Source organism: Erithacus rubecula (assembly GCF_903797595.1).
Source record: "Erithacus rubecula genome assembly, contig: scaffold_964_arrow_ctg1, whole genome shotgun sequence".
NCBI lineage: Eukaryota > Metazoa > Chordata > Aves > Passeriformes > Muscicapidae > Erithacus > Erithacus rubecula.
In genome coordinates this window covers 1-22,274 of record NW_027635368.1, presented here as the reverse complement: position 1 = coordinate 22,274, position 22,274 = coordinate 1, and the positions used below count along the sequence as shown (strand labels likewise).

Genomic DNA, 22,274 nt, shown 5'->3' with positions numbered 1-22,274 from the left:
GCCAGGTTATTGGAAAGCACCAGATAGCTTATTTTGGCTATGTGGAAAAAGAGCATATCCTGACCTCCTCTCCCAGTGGAAAGGGAATTATGATACGGTACTCTGGGAATTATGCAGCTAGAAGTTTTTCTTTTGCCAGGACCAAATGGAGATCAATTGGGAATACCAGTTTATGAGGATCTAAAAAGAAAGAAAAGGCATTTGATTGGAGGATTTTAAAAATGGGGAGATGCAGAATGGCCCTCTGAACCTATATTGGAAAAATACGACCCAGCTGCCTGGGCACAAGATGGGAGTTGGGGATATTGAACCCCAATAGAATAGGCTGGCTTTAGACTATTTGTTAGCTGAAGAAGGAGGGGTCTGCAGGAAATTTAATACATCAGATTGTTCTTTAAAAATAGATGACAATGGGGATCCCATCTTACATATAATGTCAGAAAAATAACTCATGTACCAGTACAAAAATGTGAATCAATGCTAAAAACAAGCTGGTGGGATAACATATTGGGAATAGAGTGGTGGAATAAGCTAGGCTTCTTCCTTTGATCTGCTACAGCTGGTCTGATATTTCTTCCTTGTTTGATTACCTGTTTTGACTAAACACCAGTGTAGTCCAAGGCATGCAAGTGGTAACAAGGCCTATAAATCCAAAATTGACTATATCTGGAATGGCACAAAAGATCATGGTACTAAAGAAACAAAATAATATAGAAGACCTCTTAAAAGAAGGAAAAAATATTTAAGAAAAAAGTAGTGAATAATGGAGGCTAGAAAACAAGGATTATTGCTCAAGCCAAATGATTTATAAAAAGAAAGAGGGAGGATATTGTTATAAGTACATACTATATTATTGGCTTTTATAAATATTAAAATTAATTCTATATGTATAATGTTGGAAAACTTTGCTGTATGAATATAGTTCCTTTTAGTTCTGCTATTAACAAAACTTAGAAATAGCAGTGTGATAAATATATTTTTTCTTGGACTATAGCATAGTGATATAAAAAGCTTTTGTTATGTAACTAACTCAAAGTATGTTAAAAGATAATCAGGAAATCCTTAATGTTCTTGGATTATCCTACCCTGATGAAGATAGCAGTGACACAAAGACTCCCAGGGAAGAAATGTATTGATCATCCACAACAAGACAAAACCACAAAGAGAAATAAAGAATGTTGATTTACAGGATGGAAGGAATGGGCAGGCTGGGGGAGCTCAAAAGGAATGTTTTTGAATAATGCATGAGAGTCTATGAATATGCAACATGTTGATGCATTGAAAGAAGTGTCTTCTGAATTAGTGTGTGCTCTTGGCTGAATGCCCAGAACCCAGCCTTATTAACCCTTTGCTTTATTGTCTTTGTCTCCTACTGGTTTGGGGGTTTTGTTTGTTTGTTTGTTCTAAATTAAGCCTTTTAAAATTTACCAGGAAAGTGAACCTCATTTTTCACAGTTATGCCTTGGGGAAGGGGAACCTCCTTGGTGACACCTTGGACTTTGTACACACTTGAGGAAGGTGTCTGTTTTCACTGGGGAAACTGGAGTTTAGATTGCTAAAATAAAAGAAGAAAGACCCCTCTTTGATTGTGTGCAGCCAGTTCTCCAAGAACTCAAGGCACAGCTTCTCTGACCTGACCAGACCTCCTTAGGAGAGACCATGGATCAGTATCAGTCACTGCAATCACCTCTGCTCTAAAGAGAGAAAGATATCCATTAAAATAGAAATGTGGATTTATTAGAAGCCCTTTGAAATATTTCTCCATAACTAACAAAAAAGAACTTCCTAATGAACTGCACCAGAGCAGAGGGAAATCAAGGCAGACCTATGTTGGTCAGGACTTGCTTGATCCCAGTGAGCCCTGTGGTGCATTTGGTGCTGAGCCCTGGAACCTCAGGGCCGGAGAGGAGATTGCACAAACCTTTCCAGGAGTCAAAATCAGAGGAAAACCCAAAGTGTCTCAAAGCATTAATGGGTCCCACTGAGGTCCATCCCCAGCACAGGCTCCTCATGGACTCCTTGGAGGAGAGAATTGGAGGCCAGGATTGCACAAAAACCTCTCAGACACTCAGTGTGGAAAGGAAATTCCAAAGTACCTTAAAAAACCCAAAGTACCTTGAGCCCCACTGAGTGTTGTTACTGACAAAGGCTCTCAAGGGACTAATTACAGCACATATCTCTCAGAGACTCCCAGGCAAAAACAAAACCCAAAGTCCTCTGAAAAACCTGCAGTCCCTGGGAGCATAAGGAGACCCCAGGGGCATTCCTGACCAAAGACTCATCCCAGCAGATCCCTGAGGCCACTGGGATGTGGGGGGATGCTGAACGCAGGACAAGGGGTGACAGTGCCCAGCCTTGCTGGGGCTGTGCCAGGAGGCTCCAGTGCCTCAGGGCAAGGTGTCTCCTCACAGCTCTTGGTGGCACAGACCCTGCTGTGCCCCAGGGCACCAGGACCTCCTTCTCCTTCTCCCCACTTGTCACCACTACCTCCAATTTCCTGCTCTGACTGCTGCGTGGGGACACTTTCTTACTTTTGTCCCTCAGTCAGACCCATTAGAGGTATCTGAGACTTTGACATTTCTGACTTTTTTTATTATTTTGTCACTATAATTATGAATTGTATCCACTTTTTATGTATAAGGAGAACATGGGCTTGTGCGAACGTGAACAGACTTGTTACTGCTTGCTAGGACTGTAACCTGAGAACACGTTTGAGCCTTGTCCAGACCTGGTGGAGGCTTGTAGCCACTGTTGCTTGAGTGCTAGCCAACATGTTTGGGTTTGCTCAGACTTGTACCCCAGCACAGTAGACATGTCACAGCCCAACCAGAAACTGCCTATAAAAAGTGCAGTGCCCGGGTGTAGGATGGATGTGTTGGTGGAGCGTGGACTCCCCGCATCCCCAGCACTGCTTGCTCGTTCCTTATCAACGAATTAATAAATTCCCTTATTGATTGACCTACCTGATTGTGGTGAGTAATTTATAAGACTCCAGAACTGTAACTTTGGGTGGTCAGTCTCTCTCATGGGAGCCTCCTAAAGGGCCTTCAGCCACTCCCCAGCCCCGGGCAGCACCAGCATCCCCTTTGCAGGGCCCAGCAGGGCTCTCCTGAGCTGCCCTTGCCCACCTGCAGACAGACCCTGCCCCAGCAGGGCCCTGCAGACAGGCAGGTTTGTGTGGGACAGGTGAGGGCACAGAGGGTGGGATGGGCTCTGTGAGCCTGGCAGGGCTCTCAGGAGGGAAATGTCCAGGCCCAGGGAGATGCTCGGGGAAGGAGAGGGGGCTGGACAGAGCAATGCTGGGGGCAGGAGGGCACTGTTGGTGTGTGGGAGGTGCCATGCACAGCTGGGTACAGGAACACTGCCCTGAGTGCCCGGCTGTCTCTGCCCTGCCCTCCCAGGCACAGCACCACAACATCTTCTCTTGTTCCTGCACTCCTCTGGTACTGTCATTGTTATCTGCTGCTCTCAGGAAGGCTCTGGGATTGCAGCACTGAGTCAGGCACTGCCCTTGGGATTCCTGCCAGGCAGGGGTGTCCATGGGAATGGGGTGTCCAAGCTTCCCTGTGACCTGTGGGGCTGAGGGCAAAGCAGTCCATGGGAAAGGGGAATGAGCTGAGCCCCCTCCCTGAGATCCCATCATGGACACACCTGGGAGTCTCCTTGCTGTGTTCTTCCAAGCTGTGAGCTGCCCTCCTGGATACAAATGTGTGCCAGAGCCTCTTGGAGCTCCCTGAATGTCCCACAGGGAAGTGCAGAGATGCCACAGCTGAGGAAATGCTGTTGGGTTTGCCAAGGGAACCGTGTGTGTTCTTGCAGAGAGGGGTGCTGAGACTTGCTCAGAGACCTTCAGGGAAGGTGAGACATTAAGGGATCCCTCTGCTATGGGCAGGGTCTGGTTCATCCCAGGGTGACACAGGAGTGTGATTGTGCTCTGATTCCAGCCAAAGATGCAAAACCAGGGCAGCTGGCAACTCATCCAGCCCCTCACCTTCCCTATGCCACAGGGAATCCTTTGCTTCTCACATCTCTCAGTGGCAAACTCTCAGCGCAGCAGAAATGCTGGGGATTTCTGACATCAGAGAAACAGGAATGATGTGTGGGTAGGAAAAAGTTCCCTAAATCTCCTCCCTGGCACCAAGGTCCTTTGGATTTGAGAGTGTAGATGGGTTTTGCAGAGTCTCACTGCTTTGCTTGTTTGTCCCTGGAGTCAGTGCCATGAGATCAGGGTTCCACTGTGGTACTTCAGGGACTGAAGGCAGGGTCAGATGTTTGTGTTTTGTGTTAGTGGTCAGTGGCCATGGAAGTGACAAATGCCCTCCAAGTCACCTGCCTGGGACTCTGAAACTGTGATGGCTCTGGTGGCAGGTGAACGCTTTCCTGTAGGAAATCAGAGCCTGCCAGGAGAGCACAGAGGATCTGCAGGGACAGCCCATCCCATCAGGTCAGCAGCAAATGGAGCCCTGCAGCAAAATCCTGTCCAGTGTGGGGTCACCCAGAGACCAAGGACTGAATGTCTGCTGTGACCCAGGAGAGCTCTGCAGCCCCAGGGACACAGCAGGCACAGGGAAGAGAGTCTGGGCACTGACTGCTTTGAGCTTCAGGGACCTTCCCCAGGAGAATCCAGGGCAGCCCCAAGGGCATCTGGCAGCCCTGGAACAAGGCAGGCTCCTCTGAGCCCCTCCACAGCCCCAGCAGAGCCTGTGTGGGAGGGGGTCAGTGCAGGGAGCACCATCAGCTGCCTCTGTGTCCCAGGCTGAGCAGCAGAGCCCAGCAGAGGCAGCCCAGGGCCCCGGGCAGCACAGCCCCCGTGCTCTGCAGAGCAGCAGCCCCAGCTCGGGCTCTGGGAGCAGGGCAGGGGCTGCAGCAGTGGCTGCTCAGGCCAGCACAGACGTGTTCCCCTGGCACAGGCTCTGTGGGCAGCTGGCATGTGCCAGGAGCAGAGCAGGAGCCCCTGGGATGCAGAGAAGCCCTGGAAAGAGGCTGCCCTGTCCCTGGGGCAGCAGCAGCTGCCTGAGGAACCCTGGGGCCAACTCTGCTGCTGTGCTGGGCAGCGGGGCTGGCCCGGGGGCTGCAGGAAATGCCCAAGCTGAGGATCTGCTGAGCATTCCAGACACAGAGTGGCTGTCCCTGACCTGCAGTGCCTCCAGTTGTTGCTACAGAAGGTAACCATGACTATGTCACCTGCACTGTTGGGCTGGGGCAAGGACAGGGAGAGGAAAAGAAGGAACCCTAGGTAATGTAAGTCTCTGCAGTGTCAGAATGGTCCCCATGGTTCCATGGAGCCCCACAGTCCCACAATGGTCTCCTCGTCACACCAGGCCCCACAGTGTCACAAGGCATCTTTGGTTCTATGGGGCCCACAATATCTGCTTTGCCAATGGGCAAGGTCAGCACCGAAGACACGGACACCAACTTAAGGAACAGAGTAATTTATATAACGCAAAAGTGCAAAGAATTAAAAAAAAAAAAAAAAGCTGGCTGGGCACAAGTGGGGCAGCACAGCAAACAGGGAGCCTGCGAATCTCTTCCAGAGACTGCTCTGCCTGAACAGCTCAGCCAGCGGGAAGGAGCTGCTCCACACGGGAACCAGGAACAGAAGACACTCCTATTTTATGGCATGTTTTCTGTTTTAAACTAAAGAAAAAGAAAAAGAAAAGAAGAAACCTCTATAAAATGTGAAAGATAAAAAAAACCCCCAAGTTTGCAGTGAAAAATCTTCCGTAACTTTTAATTCAGTTTAATAACTGATCTTTGGCAGCAGAAAACTCAGTTATTTACTTTGTAAATGAGTTGATGGCATTGATCCATTTTACTGGCCTCAGTAACCTTTTTTAAAAAGATTTTGAGGTTTATTTCCAATATAGTTATTTTAAATTGTGGTGGAATTGGAGTGAAGCAAGAAGAAATTGCTTTGTGCCCTGCCAGCTCCTGGCAAGACTGGCAATCTAAACTCTGTCACTGCCCAAATCCTTTAGGAGATGCTCTTCCTTCTCACCCTGTGAAAGAGCTGCACATTCCCTTTGAAACTGTCAGGGGCTTCTTAAAGATGGAAAGTCCCACTTACAGCTTTTTGCTTGGTTTGGGAGTGCAGAACGGAAATTCTCCTTCCATCAGCTCCAGGCTGCACTGCCTTAGGAACACGGCCCCTCGCCAGGTTTTGCCCACTCGTGGCACTTCTAGAGGAAGAAGAAAGTGCAACTGCACAATTCCAGCCAAAAAAGAATGAAGAGTGGGACATCCTGTGGAAATCCAGAGGTTCAGCTGGCACCGTGGAGAGTGTGGGTTCTTGCCCATTGGGTGTGTGTCCCTAACAGCAAACCCTTGGCCTGCAGGAGCGTCTCACTCACCTGCAAAGCAGAAAGCTCAGGCGGTGCGCTCGGAACGGGCTCGTCTGGTGCAAAGCTGTCAGAGCCCTGTGAGGGCAGAGCCCTGTGCCCAGGGCTGAGCCCAGCAGAGCCCTGGCACAGCCCAGAGCTGCCTCAGCATCCGCAGAGCCCGGCTGCAAGGAGAGAAACCAGAACCCGCCCGTCAGCCGAAGGCTCCTGTCCCCCTTGTCCCGACCCCGCAGTGCCCAGGCCGTGCTGGCTGTGCCCAGAGCTGGGCACAAACCTCCCAGTCACTGCTGCCCCTGGGAGCAGAGCAGGAGGGCAGCACGTGTGCCCAGCCTGCAGCCACCATGGCACACCCAGCCCCTCAGCAGCTGCCCAGAGCCAAAAAGCAGCTTGGCAGCCTACTGAAGACTTTGTGGCATCCACCCCAGTAAGAGGGGGAGCCTTTGGTGCCTGGCCAGGCTGTGCCATGCCCAGATCTGGCAGCTTCCCCCTGGCTGTGAACTCACTTGCAAACGGGGTGCAGAGTGTGTCTCTGAGGAAGGTGCCAGAATCAAAGTCCATCATCTTCAGCTGGCCAGGTTGAGGAAGAGATTGTTGTCCTTGAGGTTGTCCTTGGTGTCTCCAGCAGCAGCCCCACCTGGTACAGCTTCTCCAGGGACTCCTTCTCTTGTCCTGGGGGCCAGACCAGGCTGTCAGTGTTCTGCCCAGGGCCCCAGCCCTTGGTGGACCAAATAAGCAAAACTAGGTGGGAAGGTGGCCACCAGTGCTTGCCACCCCAGGTCTCCAGCTCAGCTCCAGCCCAAGAGCTGTGTGTTCCCTTCTGATGACCCCTGCTCAGAGGTAAAGGCAGGCTGGTTTGGACTGCCACTGATTCCCAAGAGATGTGTGGAGCTGTTACTTGCCAGGCCTCTGGATGCAACTGTGCAACGTGCATCTCTCCCATCTTCTAGGGCAGACGAACGCCCTGCAGCCAAGGATGGTGGAAAAGGTCTTGTAAGGATGGCCTGTCCAAGGGTTGCATGGACAAACACCTCTTAATAATATCTTGGCACTCTGAAGAGAGAAAGCAGAAATCGCCAGTCAGTTGGAGAAGTTGCCCCCCCCCATTCTCATGCCCAGGCCATGCTGGGTGTGCCCAGAGCTGTGCCTAAACTTCCCCATAGATTCTCTGTTTGGAGACGAGCAGGAGAGCAGGACCTGTGCCACCCCTTCAGCAGCTGCCACAGCAGGATGCTCATGAGCCCGCTGCTGTCTCCCAGCACTGGTATTCCCTCCCAGAGATGCCCAGAGATGAGGATCCATCCACCTTGAGAGAGCCGCCGTGGGAACAAGATTCGTCCCCAGATCGTCTCCTGGCCCCTCCTGAATGGGTGCTTCCCTGTGACCAGGTGGTACAGCAGGAGGCCCAGGGACCAGATCGTTGCTGCCTCGCCGTGGTAGCGTTGGTGGTAGATCCACTCTGGGGGGCTGTAGGACAGAGTTCCTATGGAATACAGATGGAGCTCATCAGGGGGATGCTGCTGCTCCCAGAGCCTGGCCCCAGCATCCCTGGGCATGCAAAGACTGCCCCAGTGGCACGTGGTGTGACCCGGTGCCCTCTTGCCAGCACGTGGGACTCGTGTACAAACTTGGGGCTGGGAAAGAAGCCACTGGTGCTGGAAGAGGGCAGCAGAAGCCCTGGGAAGGCCTAACCATGACACACAAAAGAAAAACCCACCCAGTGGTGAAAAAAACCCACTCTATTCCCTGCTGGCCCTCAAAAATGTTAATAAGCCAATGTAAATGAGGGGAGAAGAGCAGTTCAAGCCCTTCCTCGCCTGGACAGCAAACCAGCTGGGGCACGGGGTCAGACTCCCCCTCCCTGCTACCCCCACAGGGGTTTTTTGTTGCCCTACCTGCCCCAGCTCCAGCCCCAGCCCAGGGGCCCCTCACGCCCCCACCCAAATCAACTTGTCTCAAGCATTAATCCCATCCCAGCTGCAACAGGGGGAAGTCCGAGGGCTACACCCAGGCTTGGGCCATGAGATGCCTAGGAGCATCCCTTGGGAGGGCTCACCTGCAAACTGGGTGTAGGCTGCGTCTTGGAGGAAGGTGCCACAGCCAAAGTCAATCAATTTCAGCTGCCCGGTGGCCAGGTCGAGCAGGATGTTCTCGGGCTTGATGTCCCTGTGCAGGACCCCGCAGCTGGTGCAGTGCCGCACGGCGTCCAGCACCTGGCGGAACAGTCCCCGCGCCTCCTCTTCCGGCAGGAACCTCCGCTCGGCCAGCACAGCCGAGAGGTCCTGGCACCGCTCCGGACGCTCCAGCACCAATAAGAAGCTGTTGGGCAGCTCAACCCACTCCAGGAGCTGAATGACACCAGCACACCCAGACGACACCTTGTCCAGCAGCACAATCTCCAGGGGCGCACGGACACCGTCGGGCTGCGCGAGGAGCACGATGCCGTCAGCGGGGCTGAGGCCGTGCCAGGGCTCTGGGGCTCCTCAGCCAGCCCGGGATGCTCTGCACCCCCCGCTCACCCCACGCCCGCTCTCCCTGCAGGGCTCCCGGCGGCTCCCACCCTGCCGGGCCCCGGCTCCTCTCCGCCCGGCACGCCCCGCCTTCTACCGCTGGCCCCATTCACTCACCAGCTCGCCCCAGTGCTGGATGCGATCCCGTGGCACGCATTTGATGGCGACCTGCGAGCAAGAAGCGGCAGCCGGCTCAGCTTACCGCCCGCTCCGCCACGCCCTGGAGTCCTCCTCTACCTCCTCTTTCTCCTCCTCCACCCTCCTCCACCGTCCTCCGCCCGCCGCCGGCCCCGCCACTCACCGGGGCACAGTCCGCGAGACGCGTCCCCGAGAAGACGCTGCCGAAGCCGCCTCTGCCGAGCAGCGAACCCATCCGGTACCGCTCCTGCAGGGCCTCCTGCGCCTCCCCTGCAGGCGACACGCAGCCATCAGCGCTCGGCCCGGGGCCACACACGGCCCCCGAGCGCTCCCCGAGCGCCCCGGGCCGGGCATCCCCACCCGCCCCGGGCCCCGGCGGCTCGGGGCCGGCGGCCGCGCTGCCGAGCGGGGGAGCTAGGGCCGGGGACGCCGCCGCGGGGGCGGCGGGAGGGGCCGCGCCACGTGTGTCCTTCGCGGGTCCCGGGAGGAGCCGGGACCGGGATCGGGATCGGGATCGGGACCGGGACCGGGGCCGGGACCGGGACCGGGACCGGGACCGGGACCGGGATCGGGATCGGGATCGGGACCGGGGCCGGGGCCGGGACCGGGACCGGGACCGGGGACCGGGATCGGGATCGGGACCGGGGCCGGGGCCGGGCCGGGGCCGGGGCCCCGGGGCCGGTGGCCGGGCGGACCGGGCTCGGGCCAGGCGGAGCCAAAGGGAGACGATGCTGCCGCAGCTCCAGGCAATGATGCCCGCCCAGCAGCGCCACCTCCAGTACAGCCAGAGCTGGGCGGAGGCGGGACTGCGACGGGATGGGCGGGGATGGGGCCGGGGGCGGGGACGGCGACGGGGCAGGGGCAGCCCCGCCCGGGGCCGGGGGCGGGCTGGGAACATGGCCCGGAAGGGGAAGAGGGGGAGAAGGGAAGAGAGGCAGAGGGTCGGGGAACGGGACACCGGGGAAGAGGGTGCGGGAATGCGGGAGAGGGAGAGGAACAAGAGATCCAGAGGATCTGTAGACTCGCTGCTTCTACTGCCGCTGTTGCTGCTGCTGCTGCTGCCGCTGCTGCTCTCGCAACTGAACCCCCGGGGCCGTTTGTCCATGTGTTCGTTTCTCCGTGTGTTCGTTTGTCCGTGTGTTCGTTTCTCCGCGTGTCCGTTCCACGCTCGCCCCACTCGCCCCATGGCCGAGCCCCGCGCGCCCCGGGGGCAGCCCCTGAGTCTGTCCCGGAACGAGAACTTTGCCCTGTTGAGCCAAGCCCCGAGTCCTGACTCCCGCACGGTGACACGGGAATCCCCTGGGTCCCTGCTGTGCATCGGTCCTGCTGAGGCTCAGACACTCTCGGAGCTCATTCCCTGGCTGGAGGATTCCTGCCCGAGCCAAGCACTGCCCTTATATCTCCAGCATTGCTTTCCAGCAAAACCTGGGCAAGGCAAACTGTTTGTAGCTTATGGTATTTTAGAGTGTCTAAGACTCACAAGTCATTGATCTTAGAGGTGAGATCCATTTGGACTTAATGGCATGGAGAAGCAGTGCAACACTAAAACACTAGAAAAGGGGAGCATAGAAATAAACACATGAAAACATCTCGGATTGTTTCTTTCCATTTTCATTTCACTTCTGGAAAGCTGTTTCAGTTTTCCAAGAATCTTCTCCACAGTCCTGTCTGCTCTTTTCAAGAGCCTTTCGTGGAGAATGAGGTCGAGCTTCTGTCACAGGCTGTGCCACCAATGCAGCTTCTCTTGGCTTTCCACACTGTGTGTGCAGCACGAGTTCTGCAGCAAAGCAGGGCAAATGTTTGGAGAACTTGACAACTTATCCTTTCTTTTCCTTGTGGACTGAGGAGTTGTGCCATTGGTAAGGTTTTCATTGTGATTGTTCCAAGCTTGGAAAACAGGAGGTGGTACCAGGAATTGTTAGGGAATGCAACCCTGACTGAACTCAGAGAAAGAATCTCCAGAGCTTCCAGCTGGAAGTGGAGAGTTGTGTGATAATCATTCCCGCGTCTCCATGGACACCTGCAGAGTAACCTAGACCGTGAAAATGGGCTGACAGCCGTAGTTTGTTTCTGTGTTCAGTTTAGATCATTCTACATCTCTTGCACTGGTATAAATCAAGAGCACAATCTGTTCATGATAAGCACTAGACCAAGCTGGACTGCCCAGAGTAGACAACAAAAAGAATCTAAAAAAGGGGAAATGCAGCTGAACTTTGTGGACTTGGTGAAGATTGTCTGCAAGAAGGGTAGTTTTTTCTAATAATTTCTAGTCCATTCCTTATGCTTTTATCCTTCTGAGAAGGCCATTTGCATCCCAGATTCCTCATCAAAGGAGAACCCTGAGCTTGTGGAACTGTGTGTCTCTGCTCCTCTCAGGGACACTCAGAGTGAGACAGGAAGCAATTTTGAAGCAGTTTTATTAAAGCAAAACCAGTTATTAAGTAGAGATTGATATCATTCACCCAAACCAAAAACTTTGGCTCAGCCTGGAGCAGTGTCCTTGAGGGGTGTCCCCAGCCCAGGGAGGAAGGCCCACACCCCCCAAGGAGGGGAATGTCAGGACACGCTGCTGTTACAATCTGGGATGGGGCTTTTCCAGCCTGGGGTGCTGCCCTGTCACTCAGATGTGCCCAGGCTGTGTCAGCTGAGCAGCTCTGCTGAAGTTCTCAGTGGTGGCACTTGGTTGTTCCTTTCTCTGGGGATTTTCCCAGCTCTGCCACAGCTTCAGCTCCCTCTCAGGATGTTGAACTTTGGGATGGAGGAGTCGGGCTGGTTTCAGCATTATTCACCCCAAAATCAGCGTGACCCCCTCCTTCATTTCCCACTGGGGGCTTTGCAAACAGAGCCTTGTTGGAGCTGTTGGAGCCCATTGCAGGCAGAGCCTCCTGCTCCAGCAGGAACTGCCTTTCCTGGGCCATGGCCAGGCCAGGTCCTGCTGCAGGAAAAGCCCCAGGCAGCCCCAACACAGGGAAGGGCTCGGGGACAAGTGCAGAGTGCCATGGGGGACCTGTGCCAGGAATATTATCAAGACCGAGAATGGGACTGGGAATACGGGAGGGGGACCGGGAACGGAACCGGGAATAGGGACAGGAACCGAGAGTACGAGGTTTTGTTGAAGCAATGATTTTGGATAAGGGTTTAGTTTCTTTTCTAACGTCCAGTGGTGATGAAGATGGGCTTGGTGTTCTTCTGGGAATTTAGTGGAGAAAGGCTTCTCTGATGTTTCTAATTTCATGTTTTATTTAGGTAGGAAATACTTAACTCTTCCCCTTGGGTAGGGGGCATCTCAAATGGGATGATGTAATTTGATCAGTCCTGCAGTGAGACTTGATGGCTTATTAACAGAAGATATCTTCCTGGGCAAAGGATGGGTCCTGGAAGAGATAAAAACAGCTGTTCCACCAAGCACAGCTGGCCTATTAACAGAGGATATTCCCCCTGGAGTTATGAGGGATAGGTCATGGAAGAGATAAGGAGCACTGCTCCACCTGGTTTTAACAAATAATGGTAGAATATATACACTTCTGGTTACATCTTGCATTGCAGCCTAAGGCATTATCCACTCCTTATTCTATTACCATCTGCATCATACCTAAATTAATTCCTTCTTTAAACTCTGCGAGATAAATAGGTATTTAGATAGCTACACAGATAGACAGACAGATAGATAGATAGATAGATACATACATACATACAATGAAAGTTTACACACACTTCTTGCTTAAGATTAGGTTTTTTGTGGTTCACAACAGGTTTCTTTATCTTTCTGCATTACCTATCAAGTGTAACTAGGTTCTTGAGCAAGAACAATCTTACGGATGCGTTTGCCTTTGCTTGAGGTGGGACTAATCTAAACAATCTAAAATACCTTTTATGTGCACTACAGGGACTTTATCCCCATCCACTGCCTGCAAGGGCTCAGACTGGGCAGGACTCGCTTGAGTGATGGACTCTCAGGTGTTGACTGTTTAGGTGGCTTTTGTTAAATTCATTTCTCAATTTTTAAAGGTTCCCCCACCAAGTGCCTTTCGGATAGTTTTAAGTAGTCTGTTGTACAGTTCAACTTTCCTGGCAGCTGGAGTATGATAAGGGATATGATCTATTTATTCAATATCACGATTTTTGGCTCAGATGTTTCTAAGGCTGTTCTTGAAATGGGTCCTGTTGTCTGACTCGATTCTCTCAGGGCTGCTGTGTCTTTATAGGACTTGCTTTTTTGGGCTTCAGACGGTGTTTTGAGTAGTAGTGTGAGGTACAGGGTGGGTTTCTAATGATCTAGTGGTGGCTTCTACAATTGTGATCACGTAGCACTTGCCTTGGGGGGTTTGAGGCAGTGTGATGTAGTTCATTTGCTGGGCTTCTTTATACTTATATTTGGAATACTGCCCCCCATATTAGAGAGGCTTTATGGGCTGGGCCTGTTTAATTTTAGCACATGTCTTACAGTTACAGATAACTTGAGAAATGCAATTTATAGTTAAATCTACTTTTCGGTTTTGTGCCTACTTATAGGTGGCATTTTTTTGCCTTGGTGCCTTGAAGCATTATGGGCCTATTGAGTTAGGAACAACTCTCCCTTATGTTGCTAATTTAAATTTATTGGTGACATCTCTATTTTTGCAGCTTGATCTACTTGCTTGTTGTTTTGGTGTTCTTTATTAGCCTGACTTTTGGGGATGTGGCTGCCTACATGATGGACTTTTACAGATAGTTTGTCTGAGTGGCAATGTTTTTCCCCTCATCAGCAGCCTCAATTGGTTTTCCTTTATGCTGTTAGCTGGCTTTTTTTTTTTACCTTTCCAGCTAACTCCACAGAGCATTGGTTACTATTTATGATTCAGTATGAGGGTAGAGCTTTGGCCAGTTCTCTCTTTCAGCAGTGTCCAGGCCCAGCTGAATGGCTTTGAGTTCAGCAGCTTGACCTGATTCACCTTCTCCTTCAGCAGCTTGTGCAACCTGTCCTGTGGGGTCCATGCAGCCGCTTTCCACTTCTGGTTCATCCCCAGGATGAGACAGAAACTGTCAGTGACAAGAGCACAGCGTGTTTCTTGTGCTGGTAGTTGGTTGTATGGTGGAGTTTTTTAACCTGGGTTGTTTGTTTCTGCTCCTTTTTGTTAATGAATCATTAAAAAAATCACCCCAAAAACATCAATAAAATCCCTCAGGGACCCCCCAAAATCACCCCAAAAACCTCAATAAAATCTTTCAGGGCCTCCCCCAAAATCCCACAAAAAGCTCAATAAAATCACTCAGGGACCCCCCATAAAATCATCCCAAAACCCTCAATAAAATCACTCAGGGACACCCCAAAATCCCTCAAGAAAATCCCTCAAGGCCCCCCCCCAAAATCACCCCAAAAACCTCAATAAATCACTCAGTGACACCCCAAAATCACTCCAAAAACCTCAATAAAATCACTCAGGGACCCCCCATAAAATCATCCCACAAATCTCAATAAAATCCCTCAGGGACCCCCCAAAAATCACCCCAAAAACCTCAATAAAATCACTCAGGGACCCCCAAAATCCCTCAAAAAATCCCTCAAGGATCCCCCAAAATCACCCCAAAAACCTCAATAAAATCCCTCAGGAACCCTCCAAAATCCCACAAAAACCTCAATAAAATCCCTCAGGGACACCCCCAAAATCACCCCCAAAACCTCAATAAACTCCCTCAGGGACCCCCCCAAAAAATCAATAAAATCACTCAGGGATCCCCCAAAATCCCACAAAAACCTCAATAAAGTCACTCAGGGAGCCCCCAAAATCAGCCCAAAAACCTCAATAAAATCCCTCAGGGACCCCCCAAATTCAGCCCAAAAACCTCAATAAAATCCCTCAGGGACCCCCCAAATTCAGCCCAAAATCCCTCAAAAACTTCAAGAAAATCTTTCAGGGATCCCCAAAATCCCTCAAATCCCACCCAGGATCCGTCAAATTCCCTCAATAAACACCCCCGGCTGCCATTTTCCTTTCTTCTCTCCTCACGGTAGCCGTGCTCCGATTGGTTGCGAGCCGTGAGGCACCCGGCTCTCCCATTGGCTGAGATTTTCCCGCCTTTTCCATACACCCCTCTGATTGGCCATAGCTGGTTGCTGAGTGAGGAGCCATGCGTTGATTGGCTGGCGGGAGAAAAATGGGGCGGGGAAAAGAGCGGGCTAGAATGAGGTGAGTGACATCGTGATTGGCTGAAAGGCTGCAAAGGAGGCGGGGCTACCGAGGTGATAAAAGGGGCCGCGAGGCGCCCTGAGGCTCAGTCTGGAGGTGGCGGCAGTTGCAGCTCGCAGCGTCAGGGCACCGTTTAAGTCATTAATTTCTCAATTTAATTAATCTAATTAACTTAATTAGTGGCGGGATGTTCGCGGTGATCATTAAGGTGCCCAATTAAGGCGCTAATTGGCGCTCTGGCGGAAAATTCGAGGCTGCTTTGGGTTTTAAAAAGGGAAGCCCGGCGGTGGGGGGAGGGTGGTTTAAAGCTCTTTTAAGTGTAATCATTAATATATTTTCCAGATTTAATCCCTTAAGTAACTTAATTAATTACTCAGGTAATTGGTTTCAATCGCGGCGTTTTGCTGCTTTTTTTTTTTTGATGGTTTTCAAGTTTTGCTGGAGCAGCGATTTTAGATCTAAAATCGCGTTTTTTAAACCATTTTTGCCTTCAAATTTATCTGTGTTGTCTCCTTATTAAATTAAATTTTGCTGCAGTTTAATATTTTTAATTAGCAATTTATTGATTGAACTTGAATAGATGGTTTTCATGTTTCGCTAAACTCGATTTTTAACCTTTAAAAGTTTAAAGTTAATTAAAGCTTATTGTTCTTCAATTCAACTATTTAATTAAATGCTTAATTAAATATTTATTCAATTTTGGGGTGAAATTTGGGAGCTTTTTGAGGCATTTTCTGGCCTTTTTTCACGTTTTTGCCTTTATATAATTTGAATATTGCACTAATTGTGTCAAGGTTATGAATATTTAACTAAAATTAATTAATATTAATATTTAATAACATAAATTCAGAATTAGCAAATCTTATTTAAATTTTTTCGGGGGGTTTGACCTTGTTTTAAGGTCAAAAATCCTCAGTTTTAACCATTAAATTAAATATATTTATAAAGCATTTATTCAATTAATTAAGTATTTATTTAATTTATTAAGTGTTTATTTATTGTTGCATTAAGTTTAAACGTCCATAAACAAATCAAATTAAATTTTAGGAGGATTTGGCTGCAAATTTCGCTTTTTTTTTTCCTTTAAGTAATTTTTAAAATTCCTTTTCGATAATTAATTGATTCATATTCCCATTTAATTGATTAATTAATTAAAATTCCCATTTTTTACCACTTGCGAGCAGATTTTCACTTCTTTTTTTTTTGTTTTTTTCCCAAACCGCCTCGTTTCTCAACCCCCCCCCGAATTTTTCCAAATTAACAAAATTAATTCAAAATCTTTTGCAAATAATGAATGAATTCATTAATTAATCGGGAGGAGTTTCCATCATGTTCTACTGCCCCGAGGTGCTGCGGAGACACTTGGGCTGCTTCGGGACCATCTGATGAGCACAATTTGGGATTTTGGGGGATTTTTGGGGGACTTTTTGGGCATTTTTTGGGCATTTTTTTTGGATTTTTTGAAAATTTTTGAGGGATTTTATGGGGGATTTTTTTGGGGATTCATTGGGGATTTGGGGGGCTTTTTTGGGATTTTTGGGGATGTTTTTGGAGAGTTTTTTGGGGGGATTTTTGAGGCGGATTTTGTGTCTGTTTCTTTGGATTTTGGGGGATTTTTGGTGGATTTTGGGTGGTTTTATGTCAATTTTTAGCTCATTTTGGGTCATTTTTGGTGGATTTTCTGTCAATTTTAGGAGAATTTTGGGTGGATTTTGAGTCATTTAAAGTCAACTTTAGCTGATTTCAGGTGATTTTTTCAGTGGATTTTGAGACATTTTGGGTCGTTTTTGTCAATTTTTGCTCATTTTGGGTCATTTTCTGTGGATTTTGGTTCATTTCGGGAGGATTTTGGTTCATTGTCATTTATAGCTCATTTTGGGTCACTTTTGGTGGATTCTGGGACATTTTATTTAATTTTTTAGCGGATTTTGGATCATTTTATTGCAGATTTTGGGTCATTTAAAATCAATTTTATCTGATTTTAGGAGAATTTTGGGCAAATTTTGTGTCATTTTTCTGTGGATTTTGAGTCATTTTGGGGGATTTTAGCTCATTTTTGGTGAATTTTGGGTAATTCCAGATAGATTCGAGGTGGAATTTGGGCCATTTCTGGCTGATTTTGGTCAATTTTGGGGTGATTTTTGCAATGGGTTTGGGGGAAAATTTGGGGAATTTTTTTTGGAAATTATTTTGAATTTTGGGGGGATTTTTGAGGAAATTATTTTGAATTTTGGGGCGATTTTTGGGGATATTTTTGGGGAGTTTCAGGGGGATCTGGAGGGATTGTTTGGGTGGATTTTGGGTGATTTTTGGGGGTTTTTTTCAGGCTTGCAGCCACCTGCCACTCTCGCCTCCTCCGCTGGGAGTACCTGGGGGTGGATGTGCCCAGCACCAGGTGAGGCCCCAAAATCCCCCAAATTCACCCCAAAACCCCCAAATTCACCCTCAAAAATTAAACCCCCACATTTACCCCCAAAAAACCCCAAATTGTGCTCAAAAAACCTTTAAAAACCCCCCAGATTCTCAATTTTTTATCCCATTTTTCCCATTTTTTTACCAATTTTTTTTCCAAATTTTTCACCAATATTATCCTTTTCCCTCCTTTTTCCTCTTTTTCTTTTTTCCACATTTTTTTCCTCAACTTTATCCCATTTTTTCCTTAATTTTCCCCAGTTTTATCCCACTTTTTCTTAATTTTTTCCAATTTTTTTCCCAAATTTTCCCCCCAATTTCCCCCCATATTTTTCCCAATTTTCCCCAATTACATCCAAATTTCCTCAAATTTTTAATTCCAATTTTTTCCTAATTTTACCCCATTTTTAATGCAATTTCCCCCCATATTTTAATTCATTTTTACAAAAATCCCCAAATTTTTAAATCCCTGTTTTTCCCCAAATTCCCATTTTTTTAATCCTCCCCCTTTCCCCGCATTATTTTGCCCCCCGTCAATCACGCCTTGGCCCCGCCCAGCGCCGCCGTGACCTCGTTGGTGATTGGCCAAAATGTTTTGGAGGCTCCGCCCTCTCCTGCCGGGGCTCCGCCCCCTCGCTGCTCGCTCTATTTGGGCGCGATGCTGCAGCTCGGTCTCGCGAGAGTTTACAGGAGGCAATGCCGGCACCTGCTCGGTAGGCGGCGCCACCCGCGGGGTTATGCTAATGAGGGGCGGGGTTATGCAAATGCGGGGTTCAGGCACGGGTGATTTTGGGGTTTTGGAGGGGAATTTTTGGGGGGATCTTTTGTGATGGATTTGGAATTTTGGGTAGAATTTGGAGATTTTTTGGGTCATTTTTGGGATGGATTTTGGGGAAGGATTTGGGATTTTGGGGATGGATTTGGGGAGAATTTGGAGATTTTTTGGGTCATTTTTGGGATGGATTTGGGTAAATTTTTAGTGGAAATTTTGGAGCGATTTTGGGGGGATTTTTGGAGGGAATTTTAGGTGTTTTGGGGAATTTTGGGGTGGATTTAAGGAAATTTTGGTGGATTTGGGGGGAATTTTTGGGATTTTGGTGGGAATTTTTGGAGCAGTTTTGGGGGGATTTTTGGGTAATTTTGGGGGATTTTGGGGGGAATTTTTGGCAATTTTGGGGGGAAATTTTGGGCTTTTTGAGGTTTTTTTTAGTGGAATTTTGGGGGTTTTTGGGTGATTTTGAGGGATATTTGGGGAGATTTTTGAGGGGATTTGTTGGAATTTTTGGGGCATATTTTTGGGAGTTTTTGAGGTCTTGAAGACAAAATTTTGGGCCAATTTTGGGGTGATTTTGAGGCAATTTTGGATTTTTTTTGGAGGAACTTTGGGATTTTGAGGGTTTTATTAAAGGGGATTTTTGGGGAGATTTTTGAGTGAAATTATTGGAGTTTTATGGAATTTTTGGGTAATTTTGGGGGTTTTTTTGAGGGAATTTTGGGGGATATTTTAAAGAATTTTTGGGGTCTTGAAGGTAAATTTTGGGGTGGATTTGGAAGAATTTTGGCAAGATTGTTGAATTATTTTGGGGGGACATTTGGGGAAATTTTGAAGAGTTTTTGGGGTGGGTTAAGAGTAATTTGGGGGGAATTTGGAGAGAATTTTTGGAGGATTTTGGGAAGGAAATTTGGGGAAATTTTGGGTGTTTTGGGGGGGATTTTTGGGTGGATTTGGGGGGCGATTTATTGGAGTGAATTTGGGATTTTGGGGGGAATTTGGTGTTGTTTTGAGGGGATTTTTGGGCAATTTTGGGAGATTTTTTGAGGGGATTGTGGAAAAAAAATGGGATTTCGAATGGGAAATTTTGGTGGAGTTGGGGTCATTTATGGAACATTTTGTGCCTGTTTTTTTATCCAGGATTCGCATTTTTGGGAACATTTTAGTGCTTCATGGTGGATTTTTGGGTGGATTTGGGGGCGGTGTTGGTCATGTTTGCAGAAGAAGTTTCGGTGATTTTGGAGAGGCCTGAATTCGGGTGTCAGCGCCCCTGCTCTGGACATCGATGTCACCCCCCCCTCGCCCCCCCAGGAAGTACCAAAAACTCATAAAATTCACCACAAAAATCTCCCAAAAATCCCCCCAAATTCACCCAACATACTCAAAAAATCCCCAAAAATTCACTATTGAAAGATCCCTTAAAATCCCCTGGGTGGAGATCAAGGGAATTCTAAAAAAATATCAAAAAACCCCAATAAATTCCTCAAAATTCAGCAAAATTATTTTCCCAAAATCCTCCGAATTTTCCCCAAAAATCCCTTCAAAATCCACTCCAAACTTTCCAAAATCCCCCCAAAAAATCCCCCCAAAAAGTCACCCAAAAAATCCCCAAAATTCACCCAAATTCCCTTAAAGATCCCCTGGGTGGAGATGGAAGGGAATTTTTAAAAATATCAAAAAATCTCAAAAAATGCGCCAAAATTCAGCAAAATTAATTTCCCAAAATCCTCCAAATTTTCCCCAAAAATCCCCCCTAAATCCACTCCAAACGTTCCAGAATCCCCCAAAAAATCTCCCAAAATCACCCAAAAATCCCCCAAAAATCACCCAAAAATCCCTTAAAAATCCCCTGGGTGGAGATCAAGGGAATTCCAAAAAAATATCAAAAAATCTCCAAAAATTCCCCCAAAATTCAACAAAATTAATTTCCCCAAATCCTCCAAATTTTCCCAAAAAATCCCTTCAAGATCCACTCCGAACTTTCCAACCCCCCCCCCCAAAATCTCCTCAACTGCTTCAAAATCCCCCAATTTTGCCCCCCAATTTTGCCCCCCAATTTCCCCCCAATTTCTCCCAATTTTCCCCCCTATTTTCCCAAATTAATTTTATTTTTTCCCATTTTTTTCCTCATTCCAGGGCTCTGCTGCTCCCAGATTCCAGAGCTCTGATGGAGGAGCTGGAGGCAGCTCCTGATCCCTTCTTTGGGATCATGGGGGTGGGGCTGCCTCAGGTGAGGAAGAAATTCTCCTTTTTTACCCCAAGTTCTCCTTTTTTAACCAAAATTTTTTCCCCAATTCTTTCCCCAAATTCTCATTTTTTCCCCAGTTTCCCCAATTTTTTCCCAAATTCCCTGAAATTCTCATTTTTTTTCTCCATTTCTCTCCATTTTTCCAAATTTTTGTGGTTTTTTACCCATTTCCAGGTCGAGGAGCTGTTGCCACCCCCTGAGGAAATTGAGGCACCCCCAGGTGGGACCAAAAAATTCCCCTAAAATTTACCCCAAAATTTACCCCAAATCCCCCTTAAATTATCTCAAAAATCCCCAAAATTCACCCCAAAATTCACCCAAATTCATCCAAAATTCACCTCAAATTCACCTCAAAATTCACCCAAATTATGCCAAAATTCCCCTAAAACTTCACCCCGAAATCCCCAAAATTTCCCCCAAAATTCCCCCAAAACTTCCCCCAAAATCCAAGTTTACCCCAAAATTCCCCTAAAATTCTCCCAAAATCCTCCAAAATTACCCCAAAACTTCACCTAAGATCCCCCAAATTTACCCCAGAATTCCCATAAAATTATCCCCCAAATTATCCCTCAAATTATCCCCCAAATTATCCCCCAAAATTCCCCCCCAAATGCCCCCAAAATTCCCATAAAATTATTCCAAAATCCCCCAAAATTCCCCAAAATTCCCCCAAAATCCCCTAAAATTATCCCAAAAAATTCCTCAAAACTTCACACAAAATTCCCCCAAAACTTCACCCAAAATTCCCCAAAATTTGCCCCAAAATTCCCCTAAAATTATCCCAAAATTCCCTCAAATTTACCCCAAAATGCTTCAGAATTGCACCCAAATCCCCCAAAACTTCACCCAAAATTCCCCAAATTTGCCCCCAAAAATTCCCCTAAAATTATCCCAAAATTTCCCCAACACTTCACCCAAAATCCCTCAAAATTCCCCTAAAATTATCCCAAAATTCCCCCAAAATTCTCCAAAATCCCCTAAAAATTCTGAAAATCCCCTAAAATTATCCCAAAATTCCCCCAAAACTCCACCAAAAATTCCCCAATTTTGCCCCAGAATTCCCCTAAAATTCCCCCCAAATTCCCCTAAAATTTCCAAAAAATTCGCAAAATTCCCCAAAATCCCCAAATCCCCCCAATTCCCCAGAGCGCCCCCTGGTGACCACGCCCGAGTCCATCACCCTGCGGGAGCCGGAGCTGCCCCTCCCCCCCCCCCCCCCCCGGCCCTGCTGAGGTGAGAAACCCCCAAATATTTGGGGAATTTTGGGGTTTTTGGGACATTTTTAGGGTTTTTAGGAGGAATTTTGGGAGAATTTTGCATCATTTTTGGGGAATTCTGGGGACAATTTTTAAGAAAATTTGGGAAAATTTGGGGGATTTTTGGGTCATTTTTGGAGACAATTTTTAAGAAATTTTTAGAAAATTTGAGGGATTTTGGGAGAATTTTGAAAGAATTTTTAGGGAATTTTGGGGACAATTTTGTAGAAAATTTGGGAAAATTTGATGGATTTTGGGAGAATTTTTGGGAGAATTTTGGGTCATTTTTAGGGAATTTTGGGGACAATTTTTAGAAAATTTGGCAAAAATTTGATGGATTTTGGAAGAATTTTTGGGAGAATTTTGGGTCATTTTTAGGGAATTTTGGGATCAATTTTTAAGAAATTTGGAAACTTGAGGAATTTTGGGAGATTTT

At 47.9% G+C, this 22,274-nt stretch overlaps 1 protein-coding gene across 1 annotated transcript; it reads right to left on the bottom strand.

Annotated features, from left to right (window-relative positions):
- Nucleotides 1–6,849: 6,849 nt before the first annotated feature.
- On the bottom strand, nucleotides 6,850–10,169 carry LOC306816880 (serine/threonine-protein kinase pim-1-like; the record flags this gene model as incomplete). The annotated part of the gene is made up of 7 exons (XM_079333323.1): nucleotides 6,850–7,007; nucleotides 7,234–7,388; nucleotides 7,642–7,818; nucleotides 8,392–8,758; nucleotides 8,963–9,013; nucleotides 9,147–9,253; nucleotides 10,019–10,169. 6 exons carry the CDS (start codon nucleotides 10,167–10,169, stop codon nucleotides 7,282–7,284), a joined length of 960 nt encoding a protein of 319 aa, XP_079189449.1. The 3' UTR covers nucleotides 6,850–7,007; nucleotides 7,234–7,281.
- Nucleotides 10,170–22,274: the final 12,105 nt, after the last annotated feature.